This window comes from Acomys russatus, chromosome 26 (genome assembly GCF_903995435.1).
Source record: "Acomys russatus chromosome 26, mAcoRus1.1, whole genome shotgun sequence".
Lineage (NCBI taxonomy): Eukaryota > Metazoa > Chordata > Mammalia > Rodentia > Muridae > Acomys > Acomys russatus.
This window is the reverse complement of record NC_067162.1, coordinates 29,481,221-29,496,998: the sequence shown is the minus strand read 5'-3', so window position 1 is coordinate 29,496,998 and position 15,778 is coordinate 29,481,221. Positions and strand designations below refer to the sequence as shown.

The 15,778-nt window shown below is 51.2% G+C and overlaps 1 protein-coding gene across 1 annotated transcript; it reads left to right on the top strand.

Moving 5' to 3' along the window:
* The first annotated feature begins 4,179 nt into the window (after positions 1–4,179).
* Positions 4,180–15,362, top strand: Cdh16 (cadherin 16). The gene is made up of 18 exons (XM_051168989.1): positions 4,180–4,325; positions 5,064–5,121; positions 5,551–5,637; positions 6,359–6,517; positions 6,588–6,726; positions 7,071–7,229; positions 9,042–9,238; positions 9,720–9,842; positions 10,021–10,171; positions 11,396–11,623; positions 11,709–11,785; positions 11,860–12,048; positions 12,129–12,370; positions 12,923–13,056; positions 13,676–13,918; positions 14,048–14,155; positions 14,466–14,582; positions 15,034–15,362. Exons 2-18 carry the CDS (start codon positions 5,077–5,079, stop codon positions 15,129–15,131), a joined length of 2,496 nt encoding a protein of 831 aa, XP_051024946.1. The 5' UTR covers positions 4,180–4,325; positions 5,064–5,076; the 3' UTR covers positions 15,132–15,362.
* Positions 15,363–15,778: the final 416 nt, after the last annotated feature.

The following is a 15,778-nucleotide window of genomic DNA, read 5'->3' as shown; positions in this document are numbered from 1 at the left end:
GACAGACAGACAGTGCTAACCACGGAGGCAACTCCGAACGGCCCATGAGGCCTTGGCCCATGGAGATGCATGTGCAGGCCCACGTGCGTATTGAGCAGCCTGAACGCAGCTTGTGAGCAGGACTCTGCCTTTCTCCACGTGGGTGTATGTGCCCTGGAGTGAGGCGGCTCAGTAAGGTTGTTGTTTGTTTACATGCAGCTTTTTTGTAATAAAGACTATTTCCTGACAAGCCGGGGCTTTTGAGTATGTTTCTTTCACGGTGGCTTCAAGAGCAGAAAAAGACTCTGAAATTGGGAGCTAAGGGCTCCCCTGCCGGCATGACCTATTGTGCGGTTTTGGCGGGCCTACTACTTGGCCTGGATATAACCAGCACAGTGGAGGGGACAGGTAGAGAGTGTATGATGGTTAAAAGGAGCATTCAAGAAGCAGAAGGAGGAAACCCGCCCACCCCCCCCACCCCACCTACCCCTTCCCCCCCACAACCCCCTACCCCCCCATCCCCCCACCCCCGCCCCCAGCCTATTATCTAGATCCGCTTGCACTGGGGCCTGGCATTGTCTAGCCGACTGAGGATTCTACCACCTCTCCATGCTTAAAGGGAAACTGAGGCTGCCCAAGGAAGCGCACTCTGTGGGCTGAGGCTCTGTAACATATATTTCTGCCCTGCCCCTCCTAATGGGGGGGGGGATGTGACAGGGAAGGCTTCAGAGATGCGGCGAGGTTGGGGAGGGGGTGGCTGGTGCTTAGGGGGAGGTCTTGGGGGAGGCACACTAAGACACTGATGGCTTCTCCGCTTCCTGGCTGAAGGTATGCTACAGGGCCGCAGTGTTCTTTCTTCTGCAAGTGCCTATGCTAACACATAGGATACTTTGTCTTTAGCAAGGACAGCCCCCTGGAGCTTTCCCAGTCTGAAAAGCAGATTTCACATTTTTATAGGAATGTGTCCCTGTGTGCATCACTGGCTCCTTGCCTATCCAGGCTCTCCTAGAAGTGGAGTATGTGACTCTCCCTATATTACTTTAGAAAATAAAACAAAACAAAACAACAGAACCTGGAGCCCCACACATTATAGGCAAGTTCTTTACCACTTAGCTATCTCCTCAGCCAATTGGGGTGTTTTTGTTTGGTTGGTTTGGTTTTTGGTTGGTTTTTTGTGTTTTGTTTTGTTTTGGTTTTGGTTTTTCGAGACAGGGTTTCTCTGCATAGCCTTGGCTGTCCTGGACTTACTTTGTAGACCAGGCTGGCCTTGAACTCACAGGGACCCGCCTGCTTCTGCCTCCCAAGTGCTGGGATTAAAGGCATGCACCACCACTGCCCGGCTTCAGCCAATTTGTTTTAAGACAGGATCTCTCTAAATTGCCCAGGCTGGCCTAGAACTTGCAATCCTCATGTCTTGGCCTCCTGAATAGCTAAGATTACAGGCCTTACCATCAGGCCAGCTCTCCTTTGAGACTCTTTTTCTCTCCTCCTTCCCTCCTTCCCTCCTTCCGTGTGTGTTTCCCTATGTGCCGCCATGGCTGTCTACGCATGTGCACAGTGTGTATTGGGACACTAAATGTGGGTATCAGGTGTCTTCCTCAATCACTCTGAAACAGCCTCTCGTTGAACCTATAGTTTGGCAATCAGATAGACTGACTGACCAGCAAGCCCCATGGACCCTCCTGCCTCCACTTTCCCAGTGCTAAGGTGACAAGAACTTCACCCAGCTTTTACATGGATGCCCGGAGCTGAACTTGTGTCCTTATTCTTAACTAAGCCATCTCCTCATCCCCTCCTCCATCCTTCTTGACATGGGTGACAACGTAGGAGTCTACCTGCAGGAGTGTCCACTTACCTACAGTTTCTCTTGTATGTGTGGTTTCGGTTACCCTTGACTGGCTACAGTCTAAAAATATGAAAAAGAAAATGCTAGGAACCAGCAGTTCATAACTTTTAAATTAGATAATGATCTGAGTAATGTGAGTAAATCTTAAGCCATCCAGCTCTGACTGACTCAGGATGTGACTCGGCCTTTGTCGAACGTGTCCCTGCTGTATAGGCTACCCACCTGTTAGTCACCTAGACTAACAGGTCAGCTCTCCAGTAGCACAGTGCTAGTCACCATACAAGCTTTATAGAGTAGTGTCACTGGCAATTTATATATGACAAAGAGAGACTATCAAGTGCTCCGTCTAAGGGGCTGGAGAGATGGCTCAGTGGTTAGGAGCACTGACTGCTCTTCCAGAGGTCATGAGTTCAATTCCCAGCAACCACATGGTGGCTCACAACCATCTATAATGTGATCTGATACCTTCCTCCGGCCTGCAGGTGTACATGTAGGCAGAGCTCTGTATACATAACAATAAATAAATAAATCTTTAAAAAAAAAAAAGTGCTCTGTGTAAGTGAAAAGACATGTACTGGAAGAAATACAGTAGATAAAAGGCTTGATATTATCCATAGTGTAGGCATCCACTGGGGGGTCTTGGAATGTGTCCCCCACAGACAAGGAAGACTCCTGAGCATGATTTTAGGAGCGAGCACTGTCGCTTGGTGATGGGTAGGAAGTGGCTGAGTGGGTCTGTTCATTTTCAAAGCCTGGAGGTAGCCTGGGACAAGGGCCCAAATGTTTCTTCATTCTGCAAAGTCTTTGGAGCCTTCAAGACCTGGTTAGAACCCTAGTTGCAGCTCATTCAGTATTGAAAAGAGAACTGAAGGCAGCTCCTCAATGGGTGGGGTTAAGGGAAACTTCTGAGACTTCCTCACATCCTCCCCAGGCAGTATTGACTGTTCAAAGCTTCTGTTGCTTACACACACACACACACACACACACACACACACACACACACACACACACACACACTGAGGTATGTGGAAAGCTTGCTCTTGCAGGTGGAGGTCCCCAAACCTGAAGAGAAGAGCCTGGACAATGGGCAAACTTCATCCGGCTTTTACATGGATGACCGGAACTGAACTTGTGTCCTTATTCTTAACTAAGCCATCTCCTCATCCCCTCCTCCTGTACTTCAAGGTATGACAAGGGACAGTTCTCTATTCAGAATGGAGTGGGTGAAATAACAATGGCATATGCTCAGAGAAGTTCTGGGTGCTGGTTATAGGCACTCAGTATGTGTGGGAGATCCCCTTCAACAACCGCCCCCCACATATGGCACTAACCCAGACTTTGTGCCTCGGTGATCCCAAAACAGACACTCAGTTTGTCCTGGCCCAGATGCTAACCAGATTCTCCATAAGAAGTCCTCGGGGGAGCGGGGAAACCCCAAAATGTGGAAGGACAACAAAAGGTGGGAGACCAGGATCTTCTTACTCTCTCTCCTTGTCTGAGACTCCCAGAAAACAAACCTTCTGTTGAGTCTGCTTAGCCAGCCTTATGGGGGAGGTGAGGAGGCCCTGATGAGCCTGGCAACTCCCTCAATGTCGCATAAAACAGGCTCAATCTTCTCTTTTTCTTCTTAGACACATGAGATGGGTCAGTGCTTCACCTTTGTCAGTGTTCTGTGAGGCTCGGGGAGCTTTGGGGAACCTCTCAGGCTTCTGGTCCAATCCTCTGGTCTCACTGATGTGTGACGTAGAGCTTCTAGCACCCACTTGGGGTCATGTGCCCTTCAAGTTACACTGCCAATCCTTCTCTTAGCTCCACAAGCTACTTGGCAGTACTTGGGGCATGCAAAGGTCATAGCCTGCTCAGAGGGACTCCCAGGCTAATAAATGGGAGACGAGCTGGAGCCTTCTGTGCATCAGTAGAGACAGTTCCTGGTGTGGAACGAGGGAACTACCAGAGGTGGTCCCAATCCAGCCTGTTAGTGTAAGGGCCTTCCTGGAGAAGGGGTCGTTCGTGTTTGCTGCACAAGTAGGTATTTACTACCCCAATAAAGGGTGGGAAGAGCATTCCCGGCACAAGGAACAGTACTGCAGAGATCTGGCTACAGATGCCACTGCACAGAGAAGTGGGGCCAAGTCTGAAGCCTTAAAAAAAAAAAAAACTGTGTCCAAGCCCAGAGGGCCAGGAAGTGCTCATTGGGCTGTGTCAAGGTGGGAGTGACAGACCAAGATCTGCCCACCTCCTAGGGCTGGCAGTCACTGATGCTTAGCAGCCCTGGATTCCAAAGTCAATAAGTAACCTGAGGAAGGTGGGAGCGAGGCAGGGCCAGGCCTGCTGCTGTGGGCCCAGTGGCATTTTCCACTCCTGAGCGATCGTGGCTGGAACCGCCTACCTGCTTAAGTGTCCACCTTGCCTTGCTCCACCTAGCCCAACTTGCCAGAGCTCCCTGAAGAAAGAGCCCTCTCTCCTGGAAGCTGGACCAAGGGAGAGGCTTTGGGCATCAGTAGGTGAAGGGCTGGGAGTTCTTGGGCAGACAGGGCTGGGGTTGGGAGTAGGGGCACTACCCTGTCTTTCAGATATCTGGGTAAGAATACTTGGGGATCCATCTTGCAGTGGGATGTGTGTGTGTGTGTGTGTGTGTGTGTGTGTGTGTGTGTGTCTGTGTGTGTGTGTCTGTGTGTGTGTGTGTGTGTGTGCGCGCGTGAAGGTTGCATATTCATAGCTCCCTGTTGAGATGTGCCTTCCTGCCCAGGGAGCAGTCTCTGTCTGGAGGGTGGCAGTAAGAAACAGGATAATCCCCAAGACCTGAGGCACAGGTCCTCTGTTCCAGAAGGAAACCTCTTGTGATCAAGTCCTCCATGACCTTGGCCAGGCCTGGCCATTTTGGCCTTGCCTGAAACATGGAACAGCTGCAGGAAGTGACGGTGGGCTACTGAATACCTAGCACTCTGGGATCTGGGAGCTAAGCGGGGCCTATAGCAGGAAGGAGAAAGGGGTTTGGGGGTGAAAACTTCTATGGCACTGATTGCAAGAGCAAAATCCAAGAGGCAGGACGGCTGGACCTAGTAGCCTCACTTGGTCTAACGGAAGAGCTAAACATTTGCAACAGAGAACCAGAGGCCGTCACAGGGAGAAGAGGACACTAGGCCATAATGAGATCCCTCTAGCCGTATATATATATATGGGGTCAAACCCTTCTCCCTGCCCTTCTGTGCTAGACTCTCACTTCCATGTCCCTCAGGCCCACCTCCACCATGATCTCTGCCTACCTGTGGTTACTATGCCTCTCTGTTACTCAGGTGAGTTGGGCCTTGCGTCTCCCTTCAGATCGCAACCTTGGGGGTTAACGCTGGTGTCCCCAATCTCACCTAGACTCATCACACTGGCCATAAGAGCAGTGTGGGTGCCAGGTGCAGTGCCTGCCACAAACCTGTAATCCCAGTACTCTGGGAGGCAGAGGCAGGCGGATCACTGTGAGTTCAAGGCCAGCCTGGTCTACAAAGTGAGTCCAGGACAGTCAAGGCTACACAGGGAAACCCTGTGTTGAGGGGGGGAAAAGAGAGTAGTATGAGGGTTGGGAGTTCAGAGTTGGAGCTGTGGGCCTGCTGTGGGCTCAGGAAGTCTAAGACCTCAAGGTGGATGAACTAAGATTGTGTAGGCTGGAGAGGGATCAGCAATCCCCTCTTCCAGCCAGTGCCCATGGAACACGGTGAGAATTTCCTCCACAGGCGTCTGCCACCGAGGCCCAGCCTGCAGAGCTAAGTGTGGAGGTCCCCGAAAACTATGCTGGAAATTTCCCTTTGTACATAGTCAAGGTGAGCCTGGGCACAGGGTGGGTTCCCATCACCCCCAACATGGTGCTTCTCCTACCTCTAGGGCCAGTTCTCTTTCCTGCCACAGTTTCTCCTTAGAGTCCTGCTTTCTACATGGTGTGTGGATTAGTCAAAGTAACTTAACAGGATTTTAGTCCCAGAGGAAAGTGGAGCTCTGAGTTAAAGAACAGAAGGGATGGTACTGGGTGTGGCGGCGTGTGTCTGCAATCCTAGCACGGGAGAGGCTGTGAAGGGAGAGCAAAGAGTTTGATGCCAGCCTAGGCCACGTCGGGAGATCTTGTCTAAAAAAGAGAAGACACGTGGGTGGAGCGGTTCCAGCTTCGGGCAGAAGGGAGCAGGGAGCGTGGGGAGAGTATCAGGTACTAGAGGAAAAGTTCTGCCTCTAAAGCTTTGATACTGGATTTGAGATCTTATGCAGGTGCCAGCTCCTTCTGAGACTCAGTTTCTCCATATTTAAAATGAAGCCTTATAGGTCAAGATGGTATCCTCTGGCTCAGTGGGTCTCAACCTTCCTAAATGCCATGACTCTTTAAGAACGGGTCCTCGTGCTGTGGGGAGCCCCAACCACTTCATAACTGTAATCTTGCTACTGTTATGAAGCATATGGTAAATATCTGATGTGCAGGACATCAATAAGCAACCCCTGAAAACCGCTGAGTCTAGCCCCACCCCTAGTTCTTTTGCCTCTCTTCTCTCTTACCAGCTATTACTACCCCTTGGGAGGGATGAAGGCCATATTGTCCTATCGGGAGACTCAGGCATGGACTCGGCTCAAGACCCCTTTGTTGTGGATCCAGAGTCTGGTTTTCTGATGGCAACAAGGGCCCTGGACTGGGAGGAAAAGGCAGAATACCAGCTACAGGTATGACAGACTGAGGTATACAGACAAGCAGGCAAGACTGAGATGGGGACCAACGACCCTTCCCTTCCAGGTCACCTTGGAGTCTGAAGATGGACTTGTCTTGTGGGGTCCACAGCTTGTGACTGTGCATGTGAAAGATGAGAATGACCAGGTACCCCAATTCTCCCAGGCCATCTACAGAACCCAGCTGAGCCAGGGCACCAAGCCTGGTGAGTTGGCAAGGGCAACCACTGTGTAGTAAAGTCAGGTAGACACTGATAAGGCATCAGACAGTAAAGAGACAGTTACCAAGGACAAATCAGCAGGGTTCCATCTGTCCTCCAAGTCTGTCCCATTCTATGCTCTCCAGCTCCATTAATGGCTCCATCTACTGGGGGCTGGGGGTGGGAGTGGGTCTCAGTTTACTCTTATGTGAAATGGGATGAAAAAACAGGCTCACCTCCAGAGCCTTGATACAATGGTGAGCACAGACAGAAGCTCTGAGAAGAGAGAGGGAGGCACAGGAGTCTCCCTATCACTGCCAGCCTTTACAGCATACCCCTCCCCCACCCAGGGATCCCCTTCCTCTTCCTTGAGGCTTCTGATGGGGATGCACCAGGCACGGCTAACTCGGACCTTCGGTTCCACATTCTGAGCCAGTCTCCAGCTCAGCCTTTACCAGAGATGTTTCAGCTGGACCCAAGACAAGGGGCTCTGGCCCTTAGTCCCAAGGGTAAGCATGACTGGGTTTGATGGAGGGAGGGTCAGGGAATGCTGTTAAGTGATGGGCAGGTGGAGCTGAGAGGAAGGAGAAAAGGGCATCCCAGGCAGAGGCCAAGGCTGGGATGTGCACGGTGAGTTCAGAAATGGGATAGAGGGAGACCAGGTAGGACTGGACGAAAGAGCTGTAGTTAAGATGCCTTGGGAATGACACAGAGCTAGCTCAACTTCTGGGGGTTTGATCAGAGGTACAAGTTAGCGATGGAAGGATAAGTGACTCACACCTAAATGCAGCTAGCCACCTTCTCACTCATCTAGCCCCCCCAAATGACTGGCCCAGCGCAGTTGCCCAACACTGGCTCATCCATATACTCTCCTATCCTCATAGCCACACTCCCGCCTAGTCAACCGTCCATTCTCTCAGCCTGATGCCCACCTATCTGCCCTCCCCCTCACCCTGGCCATCCAACTACCTCAACAGTCTGTCAGCCTCTCACTGAGGAAGTGAAGTTGCAGTCTGCCAAGTGCCAGTCACATACTTACAATGGTGACAGGAGAGGCGGTGCTGTGGTTAAGGGCACTGGCTGCTGTTGCAGAGGCCCTGAGTTCAATTCTCAGCACCCATTTCATAAACCGTCCGTAACTCCAGTTCCTGGGAATTGAATGCCCTCTTCTGGCCTTTTCCGGTACTTGCACTCATGCAGGCACACACAATACACATAAATAAATAATAAAATAAGGCTTAAAAAAAAAAAAAAAGACTATAGTATCCCTTAATATTTTTCTTTCTTTTTCTCTTTTTGGGTCCTTTTTGTTTGTTTGTTTGGTTGGTTGGTTGGTTGGTTGGTTGGTTGGTTGGTTGGTTGGTTGGTTTTTTTTTTTTAGATAGGGTTTCTTTGTGTAGCCTTGGCTGTCCAGGAACTAGCTTTGTAGACCAGGCTAGCCACAAACTCACAGAGGCTCCCAAGTGTTAAAATCAAAGGCATGCACCACCAATGCCTGGCTTCTTTTTGAGTCTTTTTGGTTTGGGTTTTGTTTTTTTGTTTTTGTTTGTTTGTTTTGTTGCAGGGGTGGGTTGGTTGAATCTTTTAAAAATAATAATTGTGGGGGCTGGAGAGATGGCTCAGTGGTTAAGAGCACTGGCTGCTCATTCAGAGGTCCTGAGTTTAATTCCCATCGACCAAATGGTGTCTCACAATCATCTATAATGAAATCCGATGCTCTCTTCGGAAATTCGGTCATACATGCAAATAGAGTGCTTGTATACACAAGCAAATAAATCTTTAAAAAAGAAAAAGAAAAATATTTGTGAGCCAGGCAGTGGTGACCCACACCTTTAATCCCAGTACTTGGGAGGCAGAGACAGGAGGATCTCTGATTTGGAGGCTAGCCTGGCCTACAAAGTGAGTCCAGGGCAGCCAAGGCTACAACAGAGAAAGCTTGTCATTATTATTATTATTATTATTATTATTATTATTATTATTATTATTATTGTTGTTATTATTATTATTATTATTATTATTATTATCATCATTATTATTGTGTGGATATTTTGCCTGTATCTATGTCTGTGCATCACATGCATGCCTGATGCCTATAGAAGCCAGAAAAGGGCGTCAGGTCTCCTGGAACTGGAGTTACAGGCAGGTGTTAGCTGCCAGGTGGTACTGGGAATACAGTATGGGTCCCTTGGAAGAGCCGCTGAACCATCTCTCCAGCCTCCCAAACACCTGCAATATGCTTGGCTTCCCATTTGGTACTGGCTGAGGATGTTTTGGGCCTTCCTCCCTGCGTCCACGCTCAGCTGACCTTCTGTCCCTTCTAGGAAGCACCAGCTTAGACCACGCCCTTGAAGAGCCTTACCAGCTCTTGGTACAGGTCAAGGACATGGGTGACGAGCCCTCAGGCAACCAGGCTATGGCCACTGTGGAGATCTCCATAGTGGAGAACACCTGGGCACCCCTAGAGCCTGTTCACCTGGCAGAGAATCTCAGGGTTGCATACCCACACAGCATTGCCCAGGTGAGAAGTGGCTATCAGTGGCCGAAGTTAACCCCATGGCTAGTGCAGCTGGGCCTGAGTCACACGGATGCTCGGACATCCCTTCCTTCACAATCCCACTGTGAGGTGGGCAGCAAGCGTACACTACATCGTCTGCTCTCCTCTGGCAGGTGTGAATCTGAGTTCTGACATCCGCAGCTTGCCTGAGGCTTCCTCAGGGAGTATATATAGCTGCCAATTGTCACTGCCATGAGGATTGTCACCCAAGCCAGGAATGTCTTTGGCCTTTTCTAGAAATGCCTTGGGGTGAGGCCCAGACTGAGAAAGCAGAAAATAAAATAACCTGGTAATTTAGGTACTTTGGGCAAGATCCAGGCTTGGACCAGAGTAAGGTTGTCACAAGTAGCAAGACACAAGCGCTAAGGGTCCAGGCTTCTTGTCCTGACCTAGATCCTTCCTACCTCTCAGCATGGAGTGCTTTCACTTTCTGTGCCCCTCTCAGGTTCGCTGGAGTGGAGGAGATGCACATTACCAACTGGAGAGCCAGCCTCCAGGACCCTTTGATGTGGACTCAGAAGGAAGGATCCATGTAACCATGGAGCTGGACCGAGAGGGTCAGGCTGAGGTGAGGTGAGAGGGAGCCCCTGGGCAGACTGGAGGGTGCTCTGTTACATCCCCCCACAGATGCTGAGGCACTGAAGACATCCCAGAAGAGATGTGGATGGCCACCAGAAGGGACTTTAATCCTCCCCAGGCTGGAGCCACCCTTGGCCCTAACCTGAAGTCCCCACTGCCCACTCCAGTACCTGCTCCAAGTCCGAGCTCAGAATTCCCGTGGCGAGGACTATGCGGAACCCCTGGAGTTGCAGGTGGTGGTGATGGATGAGAACGACAATGCCCCTGTTTGCTCTCCACATGACCCAACACTCAGCATCCCTGAGCTCAGTGCCCCAGGTGGGTTATGGGCCTTGTCAGGAGCGGGGAAAGGGCAGAGTTCCTAGAAACCATCCCATCTTGCTTCAGTGGGAAGGTTTAGCTTCAGAGCTCTCTATCAGAGCCAAACACACCATACATCACACACACATTCACACACACACTCACATACACACACAGATCCCACACAGGCACAGATCCCACACACACACACACACACACACACACACACACACACACTCACACACACCACATACACAAGCACGTGCATTTATGCAGACACACCGCATACACCACACACACACACACACACACTCACACACACCACATACACAAGCACGTGCGTTTACGCAGACACACCGCATACACCACACACACACACACACACACACTCACACACACCACATACACAAGCACGTGCATTTACGCAGACACACCGCATACACCACACACACACACACACACACACTCACACACACCACATACACAAGCACGTGCATTTACGCAGACACACCGCATACACCACACACACACACACACACACACTCACACACACCACATACACAAGCACGTGCATTTACGCAGACACACCGCATACACACACACACACACACACACACTCACACACACCACATACACAAGCACGTGCATTTATGCAGACACACCGCATACACCACACACACACACACACACACACACACACACACTCACACACACCACATACACAAGCACGTGCATTTACGCAGACACACCGCATACACCACACACACACACACACACACTCACACACACCACATACACAAGCACGTGCATTTACGCAGACACACCGCATACACCACACATATTCATACACATCACACACACACAATACACACATACACCACATACACACACCACACACACAATACACACACATATACCACATAACACACCACACACACACACATGCACACCACACACACACATCACATATACCACACTCACACAATACACACACATACATGTACACACTCACACACAACGCACATACACACCACATACTCACACACACCACATACACATACACCACATACACACACCACACACACAGACCACACACACACACACAACACAACACACACACAACACATACTCACACACACCACACACACAGACATTACACACACACACACACACACACACACCACATATTTGCATGTGCAAGCGTGTGTGCGTGCTCAAGTGGGTGGGGTTGTTGTCTTATAGGAACTGAAGTGACCAAGCTGTCCGCAGAGGATTTGGACGCCCCCGGATCACCCAATTCCCACATTGTGTATCGGTGGTTGAGCCCTGCACCTGAGGAAGGGACTGAAGAAAAAGCTTTCGAGTTAGACTCCACCTCAGGCATTGTAACACTGGGAACTGCCCCACTCCATGCTGGCCAGAACATCCTGCTTCAGGTGCTGGCTGCTGACTCAGCAGGAGCAGAGGGTGGTAAGTACCCTGATGGTGGATGGCCTTGGCCCCTGGCCCCTCTGCTCCTACTGGGACCTCACCATCAAACCCTCCCCTACGTCAGGACTCAGCAGCATGTGTGAGGTGACGGTCATGGTCACAGACATCAACAACCACGCCCCCGAGTTCGTCACCTCCCAGGTAAGCTGACCCAGAGGTATGGAGATTGTTGGCCGGGTGCTGGCGCTATTCACCAAACATCTCCACCTCTCCAGATTGGACCTGTAAGTCTTCCTGAGGATGCGAGGCCTGGGGCTCTGGTGGCCACACTCACAGCCACTGATGCTGACCTTGAACCTGCCTTCCGCCTCATGGACTTTGCCATTGAAGACGGAGACCCGGAAGGGATTTTTGACCTGTCCTGGGAGCCAGAATCTGACCATGTCCAGCTCAGACTCCAAAAGGTTAGGAGGCGGGCAGGTGGTGAAGGGTCACAAGTGTGCCGCCCTGACCCACACAGTGACCCAGAACTCACTGGTTCCAGAACCTCAGCTACGAGACAACTCCTGTTCACAAGGTGGCAGTGGTGGTATGGAACGTGGAGGAAGTGGTGGGCCCAGGCCCAGGCCCTGCAGCCACAGCCACGGTGACTGTACTGGTGGAGAGGGTGATACCACCCCTCAAGTTGGACCAGGAGAGCTATGAAGCCAGCATCCCAGTTAGCGCCCCAGCTGGCTCCCTCCTTCTGACCATCCAGCCCTCAGACCCTGTGAGCAGAACCCTCAGGTAAGCCAAAAGCCCTGCCTCTTACCTAGCCTGGATTTCCCATGCTCCCCAAGAATGATTTCAACACCCCAAAGAAACTCATTTATATACGGCCTAAAATATTCCTCCAACTATGAGTAATGCCAAGGGTCTGACTCCTGGAGAGTCAGGGCTGGATGGAGTAGGTAAGCATGGAGGGGGTGTATAGATCCCATGGGAGCTCCAATTAGTCCTCCTTAAGGGAGTGCCACCACCCACATTGAAGCTGTGCCTGGGTCTGAGCCCTCCAGACTTCTTGTCAGGATGCTCTAAAAGCAAGTGAAATTGAACCAGATGCCAACCCCATGCCCCACCCCCCACAGGTTCTGATAACCCTGCCCCTACCTACAGTTCAAACACCTTATCACCAACAAATCCTGAAACTGGGTGGCTGGGCTAACCCGCATTGTTGTTGCCCCTAAGTCACCGGAAGGATCCAGGACTTGAGTAGGCCACACCATCCTGGCAGTTTCTGGGCAGAACGCTGGATATTGTTGCAGTGCCTCCCTCAAACACACCTTCTTTGGGTCTCAGGTTCTCCCTGGTCAATGACTCAGAGGGCTGGCTCTGCATCAAGGAGGTCTCTGGGGAGGTACACACAGCCCAGTCCCTGCAGGGTGCCCAGCCTGGGGACACATACACAGTGCTTGTGGAGGCCCAAGACACAGGTATGATCAAGCAGGGGTGAAGTCTTCTCAAGGGATTGCAACTCCACTTGGAAACTTTATATGAAAACCACCGTTGGGGTTGACACTCAAAAATCCCCAAGCCTGTCCCATGGGCTTCTTGGGCTGTCAACTCAAGGGGCAGACAGGACGAGGAGCACTAGAGTGGGAAAGTTGGAAGGAAGGCCAGGAACTGAGGCAGGAACACTAAGATGGGCCAAGAGGGACACTGAAGGCAGGTGAGGGGGACTCCTGTGAATGACACTTTAATAGGATAAACAACCGTCCCTGGGAAGGCAAGTCGGGAAGGGTACACCAGGCATTCCATGGAAGTCAGAAGAGTTAAACTCCTCCGTGGCCCAGGGCATGTCTGTTCACTAGTATCAACAGTGAGACAAATTTGGCATCTAGAAAGATACAGGTGGGCCGGGTAGTTGTTCAAACAGTGGAAGGATGAAGGGTAGGACGAGGAAGAGACTGATGGGGGAAGTAGCAGGGTGGGAAGAAGAAGTTGGGGTACAGGAGCATGAAGGAAAGCAGCAGAGTAAAACTAACGGGCTGCGTAGGGTACATGGGGACCAGCCCAGGTTCTCAGAGGCTTACTTCATCCCCACCAATGCAGATGATCCAGGACGGAGCACTTCTGCCACTGTTGTGGTCCATTTCCTGAAGGCCCCTTCCGTCCCAGCATTGACTCTGGCCTCTGGGCCCAGCCGACACCTCTGTACGCCCCGCCAAGACTATGGTGTGATTGTCAGTGGGGCCAGTGAGGACCCTGACCTGGCCGACAAGAATGGTCCCTACAGCTTTGCTCTTGGTCCCAACCCCACCGTGCAGAGGGATTGGCGCCTCCAACCTTTCAATGGTATGTGGCATGGGAAAGGGAATGGCGCTGTGGAGGGTGGTAAGGTGGGGGTAGGGTTGGATGTTGGGGAGCAGCTCACATGGAGCCTGTCCAGACTAGTGACCCTAATTATGTTCTACACCCCGACAGATTCCCACGCCTTCCTCACCTTGGCCTTGCATTGGGTAGAGCCTGGTGAATACATGGTACCTGTGATTGTCCACCACGATGCTGAGATGTGGCAACTCCAGGTCCGAGGTGAGGCTAGGACTTGCCTGCAGCCAAAGTTGGTATCTTTACTTCCTGAGGGAGCCATCAGGGTACAGGGGAAAGAGCCTGAGTATACACGACGCACTCTCATATAGACAGCACATGCCTGTACACACTTGCACGTGTGTGGCTGGGCCGATGTGCTTGTGTATATCCTGCCATACACACAGAAACACATGCACCTCGACACACACATGCCTACACAGGCGTGCACAAAGAACATGTATCAGCCACAGGAAGTTCTAAGCAGCTGGGAGCTCCCCAACTCTAGCACTCTTCTCTTCGTTCCCCACCCTAGTGGTCGTATGTCGCTGCAATGTGGAGGGTCAATGCATGCGCAAGGTGGGCCGCATGAAGGGAATGCCCACGAAACTGTCAGCAGTGGGCGTCCTCTTGGGCACCCTGGCAGCCATAGGTAATGGAAGTTTTTCTGTCTTTATTCTCATAAATTTGCTCTTTGGTGATTTTCTTCGCTGGTTCTAGTACAAGGCTGTGAGGTGTCTTTCTCTTGCGGGGGGGGGTCTATGTGAACAGCTCACTGGCTCTCCTATGAACTCCCCAATCTGATCCCAGAGAAGATGTATGTGTGAGCGAGGAGAGATGAGGAATAGGGGACAACTGGGCCTTTACCACTTTGACCAGCCCTTTAAAAAACAAAACAAAACAAAACAAAAAACTTTATAAGCTGGGCGTGGTGGCGCATGCCTGTAATTCCAGCACTCGGGAGGCAGACGCAGGCAGATCGCTGTGAGTTCAAGGCCAGCCTGGTCTACAAAGCGAGTCCAGGACAGCCAAGGCTACACAGGGAAACCCTGTCTTCTCATCATCCCTTCTGAGGGCTAACCCATTCTTCTCGGGCCCCTCAGGCTTCATCCTCATCCTTGTCTTCACCCACTTGGCCCTGGCAAGGAAGAAGTACCTGGATCAGCCAGCAGACAGCGTGCCCCTGAAGGGAGCAGCGTAGTGATCCACACAGCCCCAGCTCCATCTGAATTCACTGAGAAAGGGCCCACCCAGTATCCAAGATGCCCTGGGTGCCAAGACAGAGTAAAAAGCCCTTCGCCTTCTTGGGTTGGAGACACTATCAACCAGGCATGTCTGCAAAGCCTGAGCATCTGCTTTACAGACTGACCACGGGACCGCTCCAAATGACAGCTTTCTGTCCTATAATAAAGGCTCAGAGAACCAGGCTGGACTCTGTAAAGGTTGTCTGCACTGTGTCCATATATCCATGTGAACATGTGTGAGTGAGCACATCTACCCCTTCATGCCTGCCCCATCTCTTGTCATACAAAATAGGTCTGGAGGCTTGGTAAGGTCTCTTGTAAGGAAGGACACAAGGACATCATCTGGGCTGTTGGTGAGAATTTGGGGTCAACACAATGTGGGTCTCCAAAAGCCTGGTAGCCACAAGCCCTAGGGTAACTATAAAGGTAAGGTAAAGGATTATCTTTCCAGGAGTCACTCCTGTGTGTTCAGGGCATCTCTGTGCTTTGGGAGCATATGGTCTTGCAAACCTGTGCCCTCCTTTCTATGTGTGAGCACAATCAAGTCTCTGTGCACAAGCCACTTACATTCAGGATATGTGGAGGTCCCTCAGGCCCAGGAAGA